General features: G+C 47.9%; 1 protein-coding gene across 14 annotated transcripts in view; it reads left to right on the top strand.

The window, feature by feature from the left end:
* Positions 1-21,324, top strand: part of LOC126527418 (uncharacterized) — a 476,501-nt gene that overhangs the window by 98,519 nt on the left and 356,658 nt on the right. For all 14 annotated transcript variants that reach the window (XM_055068432.2, XM_055068435.2, XM_055068434.2 and 11 more), the window contains exons 4-5: positions 1,403-1,560; positions 2,993-3,081. In XM_055068432.2, coding sequence (XP_054924407.1) covers positions 1,403-1,560; positions 2,993-3,081 — 247 coding nt within the window. The remainder of the gene's footprint in view (positions 1-1,402; positions 1,561-2,992; positions 3,082-21,324) is intronic.

The following is a 21,324-nucleotide window of genomic DNA, read 5'->3' as shown; positions in this document are numbered from 1 at the left end:
GCGTCCTCGCCTCTCCGTCGCGGGAGCCGAGATGAGTTCAACGAACCAGGCTTTATGACTGAACCCGCCACCGCCGACCTGGTCTGCTGTGAACAAAGGAGTCCCCGAGGGAACGTAGTTCGAGGCCCCTTCCCACGCGCCGTTCAAGACGCAAGACTATGGGCAACCGGCGGCCGCGCTGCGGGGGTCAGCTCGGGGAATAAAATGTGCCTTTCCTGACGTAAGCCCCGAGTTCTGCGAAGACCGTCTGACGTCGGTTGAGGACCGTGAACCTGTGCGGATGTGTGTGTGTGTAATCCCTCGCGCAGAGAGGCGACTCGCTTACGATGACTGGTCGAACGTTTCCCTCACCTTGGGATCGAGGGAGGACCGAGTGTTTATAAACCGCTGTTGTGTGGCTGCTCAGTGTACTTTCTCTCGCAGTTATGCTAGACTGATGAACTGCAACGTCCTGATGTAGATACTGTAAATAAACCAATATTCCTCGTTCTCGATGAGAAGCAGTCCTTCCCTTCAACAACGTCCTCAGCGTGGATAAGTTGGACGACGGCATAGGCCAGCTACCATCTAATTCATGCCAGACTCCAATCTGGACAACTGATTACGAGCGATGGGATTGACCTCCCAATCCTCGCAGTACCCATTAAATTTTTGGCAATTTTTATTCAGTGACCACAGTGAGTAGAGAGAGCGCATGAAATTGTCTTCGTACATTGCCTTGTTCCTGACTTTGTTTAGAGATTTTTCTTTTTGAAAAATTTTCAACATGTTCTGATGATGTTATACAATGATAATAACGTGATTGACTGCGTGAATACACCTAAAACAAAAAGAGACGTGGACAGGATGAGTGCAAAATGTCCTAATGTAATAATAATGGCAATACACTGATGGGCGCTATTTTTCTGACCTGGCAGGTGTCTATGAAATAGCCAATTTCTTTTGCTAGTGCACTAGCTGAGTGTGGCTTACATGCTTTGACTAAATCTATAATGATAAATGACCAGTTTATGTATTGCTGTCACACTGATGTCGACACTAGTCAATGATCAAGGAAAAAAATATATGAAAGGGCTATTTCTGGATACCCTCTTGTATGCTAGTGAACTTTTAACAAAGGAAAAGAGGCTGGTGAGTTTGTATGGTGCTGAAATGTGTGCACCATGTTAGGTTATAATTGTGGGACACATGGGCTGCAACATAAGTATTTGTTTTGCAAGAAGGTTTCCGACGTTACTTGGAGGACCTATTACGGATGGTAGCCGGCAACGAGCCTTGCTTCTCAAGGCTACCTTGCATCCAGTGTAGTTCAGGCTTTCTCTTGGCTGGTTTTCTTTCTGTTGTTCTGTGGTGTCTTGTTTACATCAAATGCCACGACAGCTGAGGATGGCTTCTCGTACAGGTACTCCCGAGTTCATGGCCCCTGAGATGTATGAAGAGCACTATGACGAATCGGTGGATGTGTATGCCTTTGGCATGTGCATGCTGGAGATGGCCACATCCGAATACCCCTACTCGGAGTGCAGCGGGCCAGCCCAAATTTACAAGAAGGTCACCACGGTATGTTCCGAGTTGAATTTGTCTCATCTCGGGGTTTTTGTTCAGCAACCGCAGTAGTGAATTAAGAGCGCATGTATGCTTGCTTGTTGGCAGCAATATTGTGTTGCATTTAAAGTCTTGTACTTGCCAACCTGTCCTTGATGAGCATAGAATCATGAGGTGTGATATGTGGATGAGTTGTGAGATTTTCAGATTGTATGTTCTTTACCAGCAAGACACACACTTTAAATTGCACTGCTTAGAAAAATTTGCTTAGAGAGCTGTTCATACCATACTCTTTCTTTTCTTTTGTATTTTTGTGATGTTGCAATGAAATCTTTCCATTGTTAATGAGCACTTCAATTTGTAGTTTTGTGTTTCCACGCTATTATTCCTGTCTCAAATTTCAACCCAATTAACCCTAGTTTCTGCTTTGCTTTGCTGAAATTGCATATGTATCTAATTTTCTAACACATTTTGTAGTTTTCAATGTGAAACATTTGAGTTGCTTGATGGTATCTCAGTTATAAAACTGTAAATGGAATTAAAAATGTTGACATACCAAAGTCATGTAGAATCACACATGAACAAGCAAGCAAGCAAGCAAGCAAGCAAAATGATTTCAGTTAAAGATGCAGTAGAACTGAGGTTCCAAAATTAGGATGCTGTCAGCCTTGGTTTTGAGAAAATGGTGCAATACTTTCACAGTATGGTTGCTAGAAGTGATAACATTGCCATAGCAGAATAGTGTGTGTCAGTGAGCATAACAAAGTAAAAGACATTTGGTAATCTGTTAAGATTTCTCCTATGGGGGCATGACTTTTCAAGTGGACTCGGTGATATTGCAGGTGCTTGATAATAAAGGCACACACCTGCAATCATGGAGAGGCGAGAGCAGCTTTTCTTGTGCCGCTGCAACATATGCTTGATATGTGGAATTGCTTTACAGCCTTAGGAGCCCTGCCTCTCTGAAAAGTGATAGTTTTGTTTTAGCTTGCAGCCTGTTTCACCACTGGTAATAACCGAGCTGGAGAGGATTTGTTCGCTGAGCACATTGGGCATGGTGGGTGGTGTGTCTGAGCACCACTTTGAGAGCAGCGAGAATGAACAGGTGGTAATCACCTTCACTGAGGCATCAAAGTGTTCAGGTGTGCTCTGGTTCCCAATCATTCAATCACTGAATGTTCCAAGCACTTGAATTATTTTCAAGTCTCCAGACCAGAATGTCAGAGTGAGATGCTTGTGGGAAACGGTGAAGAGCCAGTAATTAGAGGCATATCGTACGCTGTAGTTAAAGTAAAGCAGCCTTGCATGCAGAAACCAGTGAAACAAATAGTAGTGGATGCCTCAGTTGCTTTCTTCAGCAAACTTTATGCAGTTTGAATGAGTGGTTGACAACTTGATTAGGTTTACCGATCAGACTAGTAAGCCAGCCCTGCTCTTTCTTGTTTAGGGTGTGCGGCCCCAGTGCTTTGACAAGGTGGAGAGTGCAGAGCTACGAGACATCATTGGCCAATGCATACGGCTCAAGAAAGAGGAAAGGTGAGGGTTTTTTTTTTGTCTGTGAAGGGTCCTCTGTCCTGCAACCTCATAGCCAACCCTTGGAGCCAGGAATGCCTAGTCACAGGGCCAAATGCGCTGTGTTCATAATGCAGAAATCAGTTTGCTTGAACCGTCATTGTTTCTCCTCAAGAATACTTTGAAAAGAATGCCAATTTTTAAATTTTGGCATGTAGGAGTTTTTCTGTTTCTAGTTTCTATTACCATGTGTGCCTTTGCAGTAGCGAGCAAACCTATGTGAATTGTCATTGCATGATTGAGCTGACCTATACCCAGCATCACCATACCATATGCAAGAGGTTTGAGTACCAGCTGGGTGCCCAACTCTTGCGTAACCTGCTCACACTAGATTCTCTTGAAAGTCTTTGGCACATCTCAGGCAGCAGAGTAGAGACCACAAAGCGACAATTGATTTTTTAGTCGCTTTACCCACAGTGCCACGAATGGCGTTACAAGTGGGGGGGGGGATATAGTACAGTGAAGGGGAAACTAGGGAAAAATACAGGTGAATTGTCTTGTGCATAAAACGTTGTGACAACACACACACACACAAAAACAAACACTGTACGATTGAACCACTAAAATAAAAAGCAATAATGTTAGCATAAACATAAAAATATCTCACAATGCATAGCAATTATGAGAATACATTCTTTGAATTTGGTAAAATTCATTTTTGCATTAAGGTGAAGGTATAACGGCTGCTATCTTGCATGTAGTTCAGATTCTCTCACCAGGTGACACCACCGAGTCATGTTTGGAAAGAGGGAAAAAAATCTGCTCTTCGCCATCGCAGCAAGCTTCGGTCTCTCCCTGTTGCGATGCTGCGACAGGTGATCTGCTGTAGTTGAGGTAAATGTCCCCTCCGCCATTCTGTTCAGGATGAGTTGTGCCTAGCACCATTGTTGTTTTGTTGCTGCGGGTGGTGGCCTTCTCCCTGCTGAGACTTTCAGTAATGGCTTGGTCAAACCTTTTCTATATAAAATGGTCAGTGCTGCTGATGGTGGCTTTAGGCGCAGTAAGTAGTTTGTCACTGCCACTTTTGACGTGGCTGTCGTGTAAGTTGTGGGGATGCGCGACTCATACGCGTCCCCTGATATGTTGTTTTCCTGCACGGCTTGCGTGGCCTGGCGCCCGCGGCGGTCGGAGTGGTTGAGGCGCAGTGCGATAGATGGCGCGAGTGTTGCGCTCCTAACGCCGCCGACAGGCGGGGTTACTTGGGCGCCGAAAGACAAGGGGCTTCTCTCTTTGGTTCGAGATCGTCGAGCGGCGCGGACGTCCCGCGCAGGCGCCGATCCATGCTTCTGCGAGACTGTCTCGCGTGGCCGCCTTCGAACGCGGCACCATTCGCGTGACTGTACACGTGAACGACCAGGCGTTGGGATCCAGCATGGGGCGCACATATTCGCTCGCTATCTGGTCGCGGTGAGTCGGACTTCTAGATTTGTCGCGCGCCCATCGGCATGTTTTGCGTATAGCAACTCGGCTAGCAGGCATTGATCTATGAAAGGTGCAATAAATGCCCTTGTGATTGTTTGCACTACTGTGTTGTCGTTCCTTTGTCCCAAGAGTATGGGAAGAGAAACCCACATCTGGCGCCCAATGTGGGGCTCTTGGGGCATCGGACGATAGATTTAACAGTTTTGCTTTGTTCGAGACCTTTGTTTGAACCGAAGCGTAGGGCTAGTGCGGATTTTGATCGCTAGCGTTGGCGGCGTGCTTTCTTGAGCGAGGTGACGGTGGCTGTAGTGTGTTTGAACATGCCAACATGCTAAGCCTTTTCGCAAGTGTTTTTTAATGGCATTCGTCGGTACGAAAGCCACGTGGTCTGCATTCTGGGAGAGCGAGGCTTAGCGCCCACGGAGCATTGCCAAGCCTGAAGTGAGTGAGTACGGAAGCCTCGTGGGTGGTCCGAATTTCTTATGTAAATAGCTTCTTCTATCCCTTTGACTCGGATGAAGTTGCGGCTCTGGGGGCCGGGTGGCTGCGGGCCACGGGTGCCACTACGGGCTGACTGGTATTGCGGCCTGGCACCGGGCGCTCCGACACCGTCTAGGACAGTGGGCGCCGTCAACTCGGATGCTGTGTGCACCGAGCGGAGTAGGACCACCTCACAGAGCTGACGTCTCCTCGCGGCTGCCTGTTTTGCGGTCATTTTGGGTGTTCTTTTTGGATGTCGGTTGTTGTCAGGGTAGCGATGCTTTAGGCCTAAGGCTTTACGAAGCTGCCTGTCGCACGTGGAGGGACACAGCCTGGTGGACCGTGGCGTTGAGGTGTTGCAATTTGCTTCCCTCATTCTGTTTAGCCTCGCATAAATTGAAATTACTCGTTTGACTCAAGGAAGCGAGCTTCGTTCACATGAACTTAGCATCTGAGTAGCTGCCAGATATTTTGCTAGCCGAGTTGAACATCGTACCACGTGGGCGATGCGCATGCAGAATTCCTCTCCCTTGCACTACTTTAGTGTTTGCCGAGTGTGTTGAGTGTACGCCGCGTGATTGGAGTCACCCCTGGCTTGCTGTCACCTGCACATCGTCTGCGCTGCTGCCCCGGACTACGATCGAGTCACCCCGGGCGATGGTGATGCTGTGGCCAGTTCGGCGCAGCGACTTCGGCGGCCTCCTGCATCCAGCTCACAACCCTCGGCGGCGGAGAAAAGAGCCGGCGGTCACCGACAGCTACTGCGGCTCTCGCCAGCAGCGCGCGAGCGACGCTTGCTCGTTCCGACTACTGTGTCGCCGTTTCCGGAGTCCTGGCCTGGAATCGTGCCGTCGAGTCTGCAAAGCTTCTGCTGTGACCGGCGAACGCCAGCGGTCTACCCAAGGACAATGTCGGCTCGCATGCTATGGACAGCGTGTGGACATTTCCTCAGCGCGGCCACTGTTGCATGTACTATCTTGTTCGCGAAGCACGGGTTGATGTTAGAGCGTGGGACATGTTTCGCCGGAATATGTAGTGATTTAAGGTTGGGGGGATGTGGGGATGCGCGACTCTCATGCGTCCCCTGATATGTTGTTTTCCTGCATCGCTCGCGTGGCCTGGCGCCCGCGGCGGTCGGAGTGGTTGAGGCGCAGTACGAGAGATGGCGTGAGTGTTGCGCTGCTAACGCCGCCGACAGGCGGGGTTACTTGGGCGCCGAAAGACAAGGTGTTTCTCTCTGGTTCGAGATCGTCGAGCGGCGCGGACGTCCCGCGCGGGCGCCGATCCATGCTTCTGCGAGACTGTCTCGTGTGGCCGCCTTCGAACGCGCCACCGTTCGCGTGACCGTACACGTGAACGACCAGGCGTTGGGATCCAGCATGGGGCGCACATATTCGCTCGCTATCTGGTCGCGGTGAGTCGGACTTCTAGATTTGTCGCGCGCCCATCGGCATGTTTTGTGTATAGCAACTCGGCTAGCAGGCATTGATCTATGAAAGGTGCAATAAATGCCCTTGTGATTGTTTGCACTACTGTGTTGTCGTTCCTTTGTCCCAAGAGTACGGGAGGAGAACCCCACGAAGTGCGAGCCGCCTTCTTGAAAACCATCTCGGTAGATAGTGCTCACTACCTCGGTGGAACACAATACTTGCAATAATAGGTTGTGACTGAAATGGATGGAATCTTGAGCGACATTGATCGTCAACTACAGTCAAACCCGAGTATATCGAACCCGTTTGCATCGAATTATTCTGTATATCAAAGAATTTCTTAACGCAGTATAGTTACAATGAGTATATATAGCAAAAATTACGCTTACATCGAACAAAATAGCAGCGAATCTCGATAAATCGAACAACAAGCGGCGCAAAAGTGCCCCCAGAAGTTGGCTTTCCCTCACGGCAGTGCGGCTCCATTCAACCACTCTCCCTACCGTGACTGTACTGCATCGGGCGAGCTGTCGACACCCCCCTGCAAAAAATTTGCCTGGCCCGCCCGCAGCGCTTGCTTAGACAGCCAATCAGAGGCTCTTGTGCCCTCGTCGTGCTAGATGGCCTTTCGTCGTGACGCTCGAAATCATAAATCAGGTTGAATGTGGTGAGAAGTCCGATGTCCCTGCAGCGTGCAAGATTCCAAGGGGCACTAGCTCTCAGCATGATATCGAAGAATAAGGGGAGATTAGTGCTTAAGAGGCCAAACTCGCGAACAGGTGCCTGTGGCGCCCGTTGCTTATGCAAGGCTGTGTTCAAGGGCGTCATCCGAAATTTCTTCAGACGTGCCGGCTTCCGCATGCTCGGTGATGACTGTAAATTCCGTGAATGCGACGAAGCCATTGTTGGTGTACTGAAGTTTGGAGGGAGCTGTCAGAATTTCCAGAAGCTTTTGACGAATCAACTGTCGACGAGCTTTTGAGTGCAGATGATGGTGTCACGCCCACAGGAGAGCCCGAAAACAAAGAACACATTGCCGACATCGTTCCGAGCACAAGTGAAAGTGGGCACAATGAGGAAAGCAACGATGGTCCTTTGCCTACATCTTCCGAGGTGATTGGCGCACTCACACTAGTCCGGTGCTTCTGCGTGAATGTGGAAGGTTGCGGCCTCAACCTCTCCGACTCCTTAGACAAGGTGGAGAAGTGCATGTGTCGCAGGCAGCGAAATTGCCCAAGCAGAATACAGGACTATTTCATGGGAAACTAGGCTAGTTTCATCAATAAATTGATTTTATAAATGGTATGTGCTTTTATGACATACAATTCTTTAGCAGGCTTATATCGAATTATGTTCTATATCGAACTGATAGGTGTTTTTTTGTGAGTTCAATATAGCTGGGTTCGCCTGCATTTATGTTTCTTCTTTTTTTTTCCTAGTGCCTACTTCTTTTCTTTTTTCTTAACATTCTCCGAAGTACGGGCCTGCTAAATGAAGGTTCGTGGCTTGAAATGGTAAATATAGCTTTGTGCCTGTAAACAGATAGATAAGTAAATAAAGGAAAGGGAAGGAAATTACTACTGACTGCTGTAACTATAGCGCAGTCTGCTGACACCCAATAGTGGTCAGTAGTGGAGGAGGGTTGGCGGTAAAAGAGTAGGGTAAAGGTTAGTATGGAAGTAAAAACAGAATATTTACAACAGAGCGACTAAGTAAAAAAAGAGAGAGAGAAAAAAAAAAGACATTTTGTTTGTGGAGTGACTTCGTCCAGAAAGTTTATATCACCGGCACTGTTAGGTTGCGGGGAATACTGGGGAGGCGAGGCCAGACTGCCCAAAGCAGTTGCAGAGTTTTTAAGTTACCCCGGACCACGTGCATGTGCATATAAATTAAAGTTGTATACACTGCTGACATCAGTTGTGTTTCGATGGCATGTGCAGCGTGACCTGATGCCCATTTCCCTACGTACGAAAGACCTCCCCCACCATTGCAAGCTCGTTTCCATTACTTCGGTGCTAAAAATATGCTGAGCCCCTTTTGCATGCCTTGCAGTGCACCAAAAAGGGTACTTTTTATATGATGCATGCATGATGAGAAGGCTTTGCGTGTAGCCAACTAAAGCACTGTTATCCACATGCATCCCAAAACAGATGTCATTGATGTAAGGGGTGCCACTTCTCTTTTCACCGCTGTTTGCAAATTGCGTGATCATTAATGGGGATTAGGATGGCAAACAAATGTTCATAGGCCATCAGCCATGTTTGGGTGCAAGAGCGCTGGCTCCTGCAATCACCGAAGCTAAGCAGTGTTGATCTGAGCTACCGTAAAAACCCGTGTATAATGCGAGTTTTTTTTCCTATTATTAGCATCCCAGATTTTTGCCTTGTACTACAGTGCAGTCCACTTATAACGATACCACATATAACGATATATCGGTTATAACGATGGGTCGACATGAGAGTGTCATTTAATGCATTAGGTCTATGGGGAAAAAAACCATTTATAACGATAGGTTATACACCGCATATCGGATATAACGATCAAAATTTTGCAGTCTGGACGGCGTTTTCCGTGCCAAATAATCGTAACGTTTGCGTTGCTTAGTTCCCTGAAACGAACGATGTCGAGACGAGGCGATGTTTACCTCCGTAAGTTCGTATCTGCCGCCATTACCGCGCAGCGCGTCTCGCCCCGCCCGCACACGAGTAGGCGCAGCCAACGTTGGCGCAGCGCGCCACAAGATGGTGCTAGCTGCTTCATGCGCGTCGGCCACAGTCGCTCCGAAAGAGAGAGAAAGAAAAAAAGAAGCGACAAGCAAAGCGGCGCGGTGGCGCCCGTCCCGCGTCTCTCTCGCGATAGCAGGCTGACGCCACCGAAGCAGCGTGCAACCAACGGTTCAACCCAGTTCGAAGATGGCGCCGACAAAGCGCAAAGCTGTGTCGCTTGACACGAAGATGGATATTTTGCAGGACTCTCGATGCGGCTTCAAGGTGAGCGCCCTCGTGAAGATGTATGAGCTCGTCCAGTTAACGATATCAACCATCTTGAAAACCGGGAGCACCGCGATTGTGAAGGCAGGAGCTATCAGCGGCCATTCCGATCAGCGGAAAAGGGGTTAGAGACCCCTTGTACGCCGATGTTGAAGAGGCGCTTTACCAGTGGTTCATCACCAATGGCTTAAAGAAGGCGGGCTTTGTGCGTAAGGACGAACTTCCCCAACCCGCTGAGACCGACCCGGTGGAAGTCGCTGACATAACCGAGCTCTGGAAGCTCGTTCCTACTGGTGACACAGGTGGTGTGTCGAAGGAGGAGTTTTTGACTGCAGACAGTGCTGCCTCGTTCTGCGATGAGGTCACCGACGAGGCGATCGCCGAAAATGTGCTGTCTCGACAGACGCAAAGTTGTGCGACGGTGGCGACGGCATCAGCGACAGTGACAACGAGATCGACAGTGGCTCCTTGACCTCGACCACGATGTCCACGCAAAGTGCACTGTCGTCGATCGACTCCTTAATTGATTTTATGCATGCTAAAGGATTGCCGCCAGTGTTCGCGCAGCAGCTGGAATCCATGCACACCGCGGTTGTGAAGCTGAAGCTGCCGCAAAAGCAAGTGCAGATTTCGGACTACTTCGGCGCGCCTAATCCTTGACACGGTCATTGGCGCTAGAAATAAAGTTTGTTTTTCATGGCCTACTGTATACATCATCTATTCTTTAGAGCAAGTAGCGAATTCGAGTTCAGAGCTGCAAAGGTAAAGAGCGCAAACGCGTTTTAAATTTTTTTTTTTTTTTGATAACTGCAGTCCAGATATAGCTATCATCCGTTATAACGATCATATTTTTCGTCTTTATCGATATCGTTATAAGTGGACTGCACTGTATATGCGGATCCGAACAAAAATTTCAGTTAGAAATCTGGGCCAGAAGTTTTGGTTTCGTAATTGCTGCGTGGCTATGTCTTTTCTTTATTGCTGCGTGGCTACGGCTTGGTTTCATTCTTGCTGCATGACTGCAGCATTGTTTCTTTGTTGTTGAGTGCGCACCTTGGCAGCACACGTGCAAAACAAGCTTCGCGATGTGCATCTTTTTTATTTCCCATCGAAGGGCCAAGAAATCCAGACCACGAGAACAGTACTCTGCTGCTTTCAAGAGAAAGGTTATTTTAGCCGCACAGGACATCGGCAACAGTGTGGCCGGGAGGCAGTTTGGCGTCAACGAGGGAAGCATTCGCGGGTGGCTTCGACAGAAGGAAGCCCTTTTCGCGTGCAGCGAAACGCGAAGAAGCTTTCGCCGCCCGAAGAGTGGGATATTCCCGGAAATCGAACTCGCCCTGACGGAGTTAGTACACCAACAGCAAGCTGCGCATCTAGCTGTGAGCATGGAGCTTATGCAGGCAAAAGCTAAGAAGCTTGCAACAGAAAAAGGGCTACCACCTCACCACCTCCACCAAGACCAAGCTCCACCTTCAAAGCGAGCAAGCACTGGATGTATCGCTACATGTGCCATGCTGGATTTTCCTTACGCCACTGAACTTCGATTTCGCAAAAGCTGCCCGAATCATTCGAAGAGCTGCTTGTGGCTTTCCAGCGCCATGTTATTTCGCTGCACAAGTCTAAAAACTTACAGCTAGGGCAAATTGGCAATGCTGACCAAACGCCGGTTTATCTGGACATGCCATCACCCCTCATCGCGCTTGAAAAGGGCTCTAAACAAGTTTATGTTCGGTCCACTGGCAACGAGAAAACGCGAGTTACCGTCATGTCGTGCACGGTAGATGGATGCAAGCTCTCCCGCCCTATGTCGTCTTCAAGCGCAAGGCAGTGCCTAAAGGTGAGGAGCTGCCAAAAAATGTGGTCGTGAGATGCCATGAGAAAGGCTGGATGAATGAGAATCTTGTGCTCGACTGGATAAAGTCCGTCTGGTGTAGGCGGCCCGGCGCACTGTTGTTGTTCCCGTCCATCCTTGTGCTGGACACGTTTCGTTGCCATTTGGCCGACTGAGGCTGTTGCACGAATCCGGCACTGAACTCGTCGTTATCCTAGGTGGGATGACGTTTCAGCTGCAGCCTTTAGATGTTTGCGTGAACAAGCCGTTCAAGGACGCGGTCAAGCTGTGTTACGCTGATTGGATGTGCTCAGGTGAGCCTGCAGTGACGCCAACCGGGTGGCTGAAGCAGGCTTCGCTTATGCAAGTTAATTGTGTGTCACGCATTCAATAAGTGCGGCATCTCGAACGCGCTCGATGGCACAGAGGATGAGTACCTCTGGGAAGATATGCCCGACAAGGAACTATCCGTAGAGAGCGCAGCTGAGGAAGACAGTGATTGAAGTGCGGAGTGCAATTTCGTTCGCCGTTCCACAAGCTGTCAAATTTTCTTCACAGAATCATTTCGCCACTCGTTGGAAAACGTGCCACGCACATATGCAACACGTACGACTTCATTGAAAAGGTTAAAGGGACAAGCATCCACCCCGACGAAGTCTTAGTTTCTTTTGACGTGGTCTCACTGTTTACAAGCGTACCAATAGATATGGCCGTGGAAGTTTGCGTCGCCGCCCTTGACGAAGACCCGACGTTGCCTGACAGATCCCCCATCGATGTGCCTGACCTAGGTAGGCTACTAAAATTTTGCCTATCAAATACGTATTTCACGTTCCAGAAGAAATTTTATCGGCAAGTACACGGAGCAGCAATGGGTGTGTCGATTTCGGTCACAGTAGCTAACCTAACAATGGAGGCTATCGAAGCTCAAGCGTTGTCATCGTTTACACCGGCACCTAAAGTCTTCCTCAGATATGTCGACGACTGTTTCAGCATTTTGCAAAGGAAAAACCTTGGCCCTTTCACGGCTCACCTAAACAATATACAAGCAGCAATCAAGTTCACCGTTGAAGTGGAATCTGAAGGGCAACTGCCGTTCCTGGACACCCTTGTGCAGCGAGATGGGCCAAACCTGTTATTCAAGGTGTTTAGGAAGCACACTCACACGGGCCGCTACCTAAACTACAGATCGGTGCACCCTGCTTCGCAAAAGAGGTCTGTTGTCGGCTCTTTTCTTCGTTGGGCAAAAAACGTGTGCACAACAGCCGAAGACCACATAGCGGACAATGCACTTCTGCGGAGGGAATTAATGGCTTGTGGATACCCTGAGTACGTCATTGACTCAGTAGGGCGCCAGCTGGCTCGCACAGCACCCACCCAGCCTGGACCCCCTAAAAGACCGGCTTCGATTTCGTATGTCCCCGGCATAAGCGAGACTCTTGCACGCGTCCTGCGGTCATATGACGTGCAGGTTGCGCACGTGCCCTCCCGGAAACTTAGACACGAGCTCGTGCATGTGAAAGACCCTTTGGAAAAGGACAAGTTCCCAGGCGTGGTGTATGTCATTCCGTGTGCGGATTGTCGGTATGTCTACGTCGGTGAAACCGGCAACTTCAAAACAAGACTTAAGCAACACATGAATGACGTCCAGAAACGACACGTTGCATCAAATGCCTTGGCCGAACACTGCGCAGCCACATCACATAAGATTAACTGGGAGAAATGTTGTGTGATTGCCAAGGAGCGAAATCATTCTTCGCGTCTTTATCTTGAGTCCCTAATCATCCAAACCACGGCGCACACTCTTAATCGCAACGAAGGCAATCTGCCGCCCATGTATGCCAGGTGCCTTAATCATGTTTTGAGATGCACATAAAAAGGGGCGCCAGCTCTGCCGCTTCTTTCATTGTGAACAAGGCTCCCGTGGGGGAGCCGAAACGTAAATAACTCTTTTAAACCATTTTTGGTCGGTGTCCAGACCTTTTCCTTTTAAGTATGCATCATCCCGACCAGACGGGCTTCCGTCATACTCTCAGATTCATTTATGTAGCGAGACTTAGCAACAAGCAGAAGCTCATTAATGATTAAATAGAAAAGGCTGAGTCGTTTTTCCTTCCTTCTGAGAGTAAGTAGGGGCAGGTTTGCTCTCGCGTAACGTGGTGTTACGGCGTCTTGCCGGCGGTATCGGGAATAAATAAACCGCAATGCACGTCTTTGAACTTGCTCCAATTTTGCCAGTGAATCTTTCAAATACGGATCCCACACCTCACATGCATATTCTAATATTGGGCGCACGAGCCCTTTATAAGCAGTCAGTTTCGTGGCTGGAGATGCCAGCTTAAGGACACGTCGAATATAACCTAATCTCTGGTTGGCTTTCCCTACTACTTTTTTAATGTGTGGTGTCCAACTAAGGTCAGAAGTTATTAAAATTCCGAGATATTTGTACTCGGTTACGCGACGAAGTGGTTCACCTTGTAGAGTTTGATGTGAATGACAGAGGTTCATGTTTGTGTGTGATGGTCATACATACAGTCTTTGCTGGGTTAAGAGACATCTGCCACGTGTCGCACCATTGGTGCACTTTTCCTAAGAAGTTATTTAAAAGTATCTGGTCGCTAATAGATTTCACTTCTGTATATATGACACAGTCATCTGCGAATAACCTCGCTGTAACTGTGGCCGATTCTTCGATAAGGTCGTTTATATATACCAGAAACAGCACAGGCCCAAGAACTGAACCTTGAGGCACGCCTGATTCAACCTCACAGACCTCGGACCTATTTTCATCAATACTGACGAACTGTCAGCGATCAGTAAGAAAGTCCTCCACCCATTTGACTACACCTGTATCTCCTAAAATAGCCTTTAGTTTAATTAACAGTTTTCTATGATTAACCTTATCAAATGCCTTTTTGAAGTCGAGAAAGATCAGATCTATTTGTCCCTTGCCATCGATAACTTTGCTGAAATCGTGAACACTTTCTAGTAATTGCGTTATGGTTGACAAGCCCTCGCGAAACCCATGTTGATAGTTACTAAGAATTTTGTTCTGTGACAAAAACAGCCGAATGTACTTAGAAACAATATGTTCTAACACTTTAGAACAGCCAGACATTAGTGCAATGGGCCTGTAATTGGCAGTAGGCGTGGTGTCACCGTCTTTAAATACGGGTATAACTTTACTAATTTTCCATTCTGCCGGAAGTGTGCCTGACCGTAGTGACTTCGTGAAGATAATGAAGAGGTACTTTGCAGTCCACTCAGTATACCTCTTTAAGAACAGGAATGTGCGCTTGAAGGAATGTGGGGTAGGTACAGCGACTAGATAGACTGAGCCATACACTCAAATCTGGAGAAATAAGCCAACTGCGTTTGGCCCGCTGTGTAATATTTAGTCGCACCACATTTGACAAATGTTGGAACTGATGTGAAACAGTTTGATATAGATGGCGCTACCAGCAAAATACGCCTGTGAGATTTATTATTTATTGGACGTCTTTTGTTTCAAGCGCTGCTTAGTAAAACTCGTGAGTGCTAGTAATTACAAGACACTGTGTGACTCTACCAATGTGCAACACTGATTGTGTCAACACTGATTGTTTCAACACTCGATGTCAATTTGCATGAACGTGACCAGCAGTAAAATTAGCTGAATTCACTGCTCTCTTATAGATTCCTTAATAAACATAAGACAATTTTCTCTTCATAGAATTGGAGAGAAGGGCTTGCTGCTTGCTTATGGAAAATTTTGGAATTGCAGCTTGAATTGCTTTGCGCCTTCTTTGGTAATGCGTGACCAAGTATAGCCATAAATTGCCAATTCGAAGTAATTATAACTCATTAACTGTTCATCAAAACACAAAACAGCTTTGCATAGATGATAAGGGCACTGTAGCCTAGAAAACCATTACATATTGTTGTTCTGCGTTGATAACATTCATAAACTTTTATTGTCTTGCCAATTTTTATTGGAGCCTGTATAAATTTCTAATTACACGCAATATCTCTTTATTTGTATAACATTTTATTTAAAGGCACAGCAAACTTAATTTTATGTTCAACAGTTTTGCCAGAAATGCAGTACAATGGAGGCTATTACAGCAAAAATAGTTTTTTGCTCACACTGTTTTTATTGCCATAAGGTAACACTTCAGGTTAGGCGATAATACTAGGTGTCACTGGAAAGTGCAGAAAGTAAGCTTTCTAATGCAATATAATTCACACCCGTCCAATAAACACAAAAAGCACAGTGCGTCTGCAAACAGTGACTAAAACGTGGAGCATGTGCTGCCGTAGTGGGGACCGCCACCTTAATTACATTGCCTACGTAAGCGCACTACTGGAGCAACGAAAAAAAGTTCTCATTTCCGGTGGTGGTGGCAACTTCTCGTGGTAGGTGGTTTGAATCTGAAATTGTCTGGGGAAAAAGATGACATGTTAAATCCTTGTACCTTATTTTTTCAATATTGTTGATATGGTCTTATTCTAAAATATAATCAGGAGGAAGTAAGTACCTTTCATGCCGTATACCTGTTTGAGAAAGAAAATGTTATGAAGAAATTTCAGTGAGTATTTTCCTATGTTTCCCTAAGGAGATACAGCCAAGCTTCTCCTTGGCACGTGTTACTCTGAAATGTCTTGTGAAATTTCCGAAGACATATTGAACCCCTAAATTTTGACCTCTTTCTATTCATTGAATATCATTTTTGAGCCAGGGATCCCACACAGTACAGGCATATTCAAGTGTGGACCTCATATATGCTGTGTACAATAGCTGTTTAATTTCTGAAGGAAACTGCTTGGTATTTTGACGCAGGAAACCTAATGCCTGGCATGCTTTGGCTGTAATTTTTTCAATGTAGCGGTGCCATGATAAGTCGGGGGGTAAATATAACGCCAAGGTATCTGCACTCGCACAGGGAAATTACCTCAGTAGTGTTTATGAAGTACGCGTATTGTGGGTGGATGACTTTTTTGTAAATGATATGCACACTGTTTCTTGCAAATTCATTTGCATAGCACTGCACCACTCAACTACACTGTTGCTACACTCAACACCCTTGTGAGATCTTTTTCTAATAATAACCGCACACTGACGTTTAGTACTTAAGTATTTTTCAGTCCAGGAAATGACGAAGTGATTAATATTATACCGTGAACATTTTTCAAGCAATAAGTGATGAAGTACAACATCGAAAGCTTTCTGGAAATGCAAGAAAATGACATCGACGGAGTAACCCGTATCTAATGCACTTGCTGAATGGTGTTAATTCACTGTGTTGGGTGATGGATGAATAGCCACGAAAAACTATCTTGAGTAGGGCTTAGCAATGCATAGTTGTTGTCGAGGTGGTTCAGGTGGTCGATAATTCGGTACAGTATTATGTGATCTCGTTTTGTGCATAGCTTGTGGGAGATACGGGGTTCTCCTCCGTACTCTTGGGACAAAGGAACGACAACACAGTAGTACAAACAATCACAAGGGCATTTATTGCACCTTTCATAGATCAATGCCTGCTAGCCGAGTTGCTATCCCCAAAATATGCCGATGGGCGCGCGACAAATCTAGAAGTCCGACTTACCGCGACCGCATTGCAAGCGAATATGTTCGCCCCATGCTGGATCCCAACATCTGGTCGTTCGCGTGTTCGGTCACGCCAACGGTCGTGCGTTCGAAGGCGGCCACGCGAGGCGGTCTCGCAGAAGCATGGTCGCAGCGCGCGCGGAATGTCCACGCTGTTCGCCGGCCCGCCGGGAAAAGAGAGGCAGCGCCTTATCCCTCGGCGCCCGAGTAACCCTGCCGCGGTGTGACGGTCGCGCCATCTCTCGCACCGCGCTTGTACCACTCCGAGCGCCGCGGGCGCCAGGCCACGCGAGCCGTGCGGGAAAACAGCATATCAGGGGATGCGTGAGAGTCGCGCATCCCCACATCCCCCCAACCTTAAATCACTACATATTCCGGCAAGAAAGGGGGTTAACCGAGGGTCCCGATTTTATTAGTCATATCATAAGATGTTTGTTGGCTTCTTATGATATACATATTCCGGCGCAACATTTCACACAGTCTAACATCAACACGTGCTTCGCGAACAATGTGGTACATGCAACAGTGGCCGCGCCGGGGAAATGTCCACACGCTGTCCATAACATGCGAGCCGATTGTCCTTGGGGTACACCGCTGGCGTCCGCCGGTCACCGCAGCAGCTTTGCGACTTGACGGCACGATCCCAGGCCAGGACTCCGGAGACGACGACGCAGTAGTCGGTACGAGCAAGCGTCGCTCGCGCCGACGCGCCCAGCTGGCAAGAGCCGCCGTAGCTGTCGGTGACCGCTGGCTCCTTTGTCCGCCGCCGAGGGTTGTGAGCTGGATGCAGGAGGCCGCCGAAGTCGCTGCGCCGAACTGGCCACCGCATCACCATCGCCCGGGGTGACTCGATCGTAGTCCGGGGCAGCAGCGCAGACGATGTGCAGGTGGCAGCAAGCCAGGGGTGACTCCAATCACGCTGCGTACACTCAAAACACTCGGCAAACACTAAAGTAGTGCAAGGGAGAGGAATTCTGCATGCGCATCGCCCACGTGGTACGATGTTCAACTCGGCTAGCAAAAGATCGGGCAGCTACTCAGATGCTAAGTTCACGTGAACGAAGCTCGCTTTCTTGAGTCGAACGGGTAATTTCAATTCGTGCGAGGCTAACTCGAATGAGGGAAGCAACTTGCAACACCTCAATGCCACGGTCCACCAGGTTGTGTCCCTCCACGTGCGACAGGCAGCTTCGTAAAGCCTTAGGCCTAAAGCGTCGCTACTCTGACAACCGGCATCCAAAAACAACACTCAAAATGAGCGCAAGACAGGCAGCCGCGAGGAGACGTTAGCTCTGTGAGGTGGTCCTATTCCACTCGGTGCACACAGCATCCGAGTGGACGGCGCCCACCGTCACAGATGGTGTCGGAGCGCCCGGTGCCAGGCCGCAATACCAGTCAGCCCGTAGCGGCACCCGTGGCCCGCGGCCACCTAGCTTCCAGAGCCGCGACTTTATTAGAGTCAAAGAGATAGAAGAAGCTATTTACATAAGAAATTCGGACCACCCACGAGGCTTCCGTACTCACTCGCTTCAGGCTTGCCACTGCTCCGCGGGCGCTAAGCCTCGCTCTCCCAGGATGTAGACCACGTGACTCTTGTACCGACAAATGTCATTAAAAAAAGAACACTTGCGAAAAGGCTTAGCATGTTGACGTGTTCAAACACACTACAGCCACCGCCGCCTCGCTCAAGAAAGCACGCCGCCAACGCTAGCGATCAAAATCCACGCTAGCCCTACGCTTCGGTTCAAACAAAGGTCTCGAACGAAGCAAAACTTAAATCTATCGTCCGATGCCCCAAGAGGTCCATGTTGGGCAGCCAGATGTGGGAGATACGGGGTTCTCCTCCGTACTCTTGGGACAAAGGAACGACAACACAGTAGTGCAAACAATCACAAGGGCATTTATTGCACCTTTCATAGATCAATGCCTGCTAGCCGATTTGCTATCCCCAAAATATGCCGATGGGCGCGCGACAAATCTAGAAGTCCGACTTACCGCGACCGCATTGCGAGCGAATATGTTCGCCCCATGCTGGATCCCAACGCCTGGTTGTTCGCGTGTTCGGTCACGCCAACGGTCGTGCGTTCGAAGGCGGCCACGCGAGGCGGTCTCGCAGAAGCATGGTCGCAGCGCGCGCGGAATGTCCACGCTGTTCGCCGGCCCGCCGGGAAAAAAGAGGCAGCGCCTTGTCTCTCGGCGCCCGAGTAACCCCGCCGCGGTGCGACGGTCGCGCCATCTCTCGCACCGCGCTTGTACCACTCCGAGCGCCGCGGGCGCCAGGCCACGCGAGCCGTGCGGGAAAACAGCATATCAGGGGATGCGTGAGAGTCGCGCATCCCCACAAGCTACAACATTGGCTATATTCCAGTCGTCAGGCAGGCTGCTTAGTTCTAAAGATTTAGTAGAAAGTGACATGTAGATATCGAGCCACAGAAGGAGCGCATAAAGAGAGAAAGACAGGAGGCAAATCTTCAGGCCCAGCCGCCTTAGATTTATCAAGGTGCTTGAATAACAATTCCCCTTGAGTCAATGACATTATCCATGCGTTCAGTACATTTTCTGTCATAGTTTAGAAATGTTTCACTGTCATGAGAGCACCTCACAAATACGAACTCAAAGAAGGAATTAAAGCAGTCGGCTTTAGCCGTGCTATCGTGAACAACTGTGCTCTCATGGTCAAACAAGGATACTGAAATTTGGTTATTGCAGTTCGTTTTAATAAAATTCCAATATTCTTTAGGCCGCTCTTTCATTCGCAAATTTAGACAGTCAAAATATGCGTCTTTTGTTTGTTTTGTAGCACTCTAATTCGTTTGTTGCTCATTTTAGTTTTTTCTTGCAAGATGACGGATTTTTTTATAATCTTCATAAGCATGCTTTCTTTCTCTGAGCATTTCTGCGGACTTCTTTCGTGAACCCCAGCTTGCTTTTACTACGCCTTGATGTCAGCCACCATGATGGTGCATGTTGCTCACACAATGCAAACATTTTGTTCTTCAATATGCACTAGAGTTCATTGACACCTTCTGACTCCAAAATCGTTACAAATGTGTCAAACTATGTGTCCAGTGCAGATGATATCTCGTTTACGCGCGCTTTTTTATAGCTGTAAATATGCTGGCATCCGCTACTGATTATCTTTGCATATCTGAACTTCAGCTCACACAGAACACTGTGATCAGCTATGTTCGGTAATACATGTATGGATTACTGCTGAGGGCAAGTTGGTAAAGAGATCTAACACATTCCGGTCACTAGTGGGCTGTGTGACTAGTTGTGATAAAGCAAAGGAAGTGCATATATTTATCATCTCTTTGCTCGTCATAAACCCTGCACTAGATGCAATGCCTTGGTTGAACTACTCAATCCCGGGTAGGTTAAAATCACTACTGGCAACAAGACACTCAGCTACCGCACCGCGGTAGCTCGATTGGTTAAAGCATCGCACGCGTAATGTGATGATGTGGGATTGTTCCCCACCTGCGGCAAGTTGTTTTTTCATCCACTTCCATTGCCATTAATTTATCATTTCTTTAATTCAGTTAGTAATTGCAAGTAATTTCTTCTATGTTTTCCTTGGTGTCTTTGTTGGCTTCTCTTGATATGATTAAGAAAAATCGGGCCCCTCGGTTTACCCTCTTTCTTCTCGTTATTACGGGGACTTGTAGCTCACTTTTGGCTCAGTGCACAGGCGTCACCTCACACAGCACATGTGCACTGAGCTAACACGTGGGTGACGATTGTAAACACACGCAGCACTGCACATAAGTCTTCCTTTCAGTGAGCTTCCTCTAATTTGAACTCCATCAAAATCTAATAAATTTTCAGGCCCCTTCGAGATCAAATTATGGAGATTCGACTGCATTTCCATAAGTGACATAGTAAATGTAAAATTGTCATGAATTTGTATTTTGCCTGACAAGAGGTAGTCTTGCTGGAATTGCACTTAACAAGTTGTAGTTTGCAATTAGTTCTAGACTGGCTTTCAGCCTTCCCTACGCAAACCTTTGTGACGCAACCCTGCTATATTGCGATAATTTTGCGTATCAATACACATACCTCCATACATAGTCTGTACTCCGCTCAATATACTCAATATAGATGGTGTCCAAAATCCACGCCCCAGTGACGACGCCCCTCTGAGTAACAAATTCAGATCTCGAAGACCATGCCCCTCTGGTGGCTGCATGCAGCAGAACCGATAGTGGGAGCTGGAAACACGTGGACATCATGTCTTGTGGTGTACAAAATCGTTTTCCTTCTTTGTATATTTTTATTTGATGCTATGATAATTTTAATATCTTAAAAGGTAGCCCAGTCATCAGTCTTGGTCTGTTTGGCACAGCTAGATGCCACATCTGTCAGCGGCAACCTGTGGACGTGTAAGGCTGGCGTTGACAGTGAATGTAAACACTTCACTGTGTTGGCACTTGCCATTGAAGCAGAGCACACAGAGTTGGGTACTAG

The sequence above is a fragment of the Dermacentor andersoni genome, chromosome 9 (assembly GCF_023375885.2).
Source record: "Dermacentor andersoni chromosome 9, qqDerAnde1_hic_scaffold, whole genome shotgun sequence".
Classification (NCBI taxonomy): Eukaryota; Metazoa; Arthropoda; class Arachnida; order Ixodida; family Ixodidae; genus Dermacentor; species Dermacentor andersoni.
Note: the sequence above shows the minus strand (reverse complement) of the source record. Positions and strands in the feature narration are given on the sequence as shown.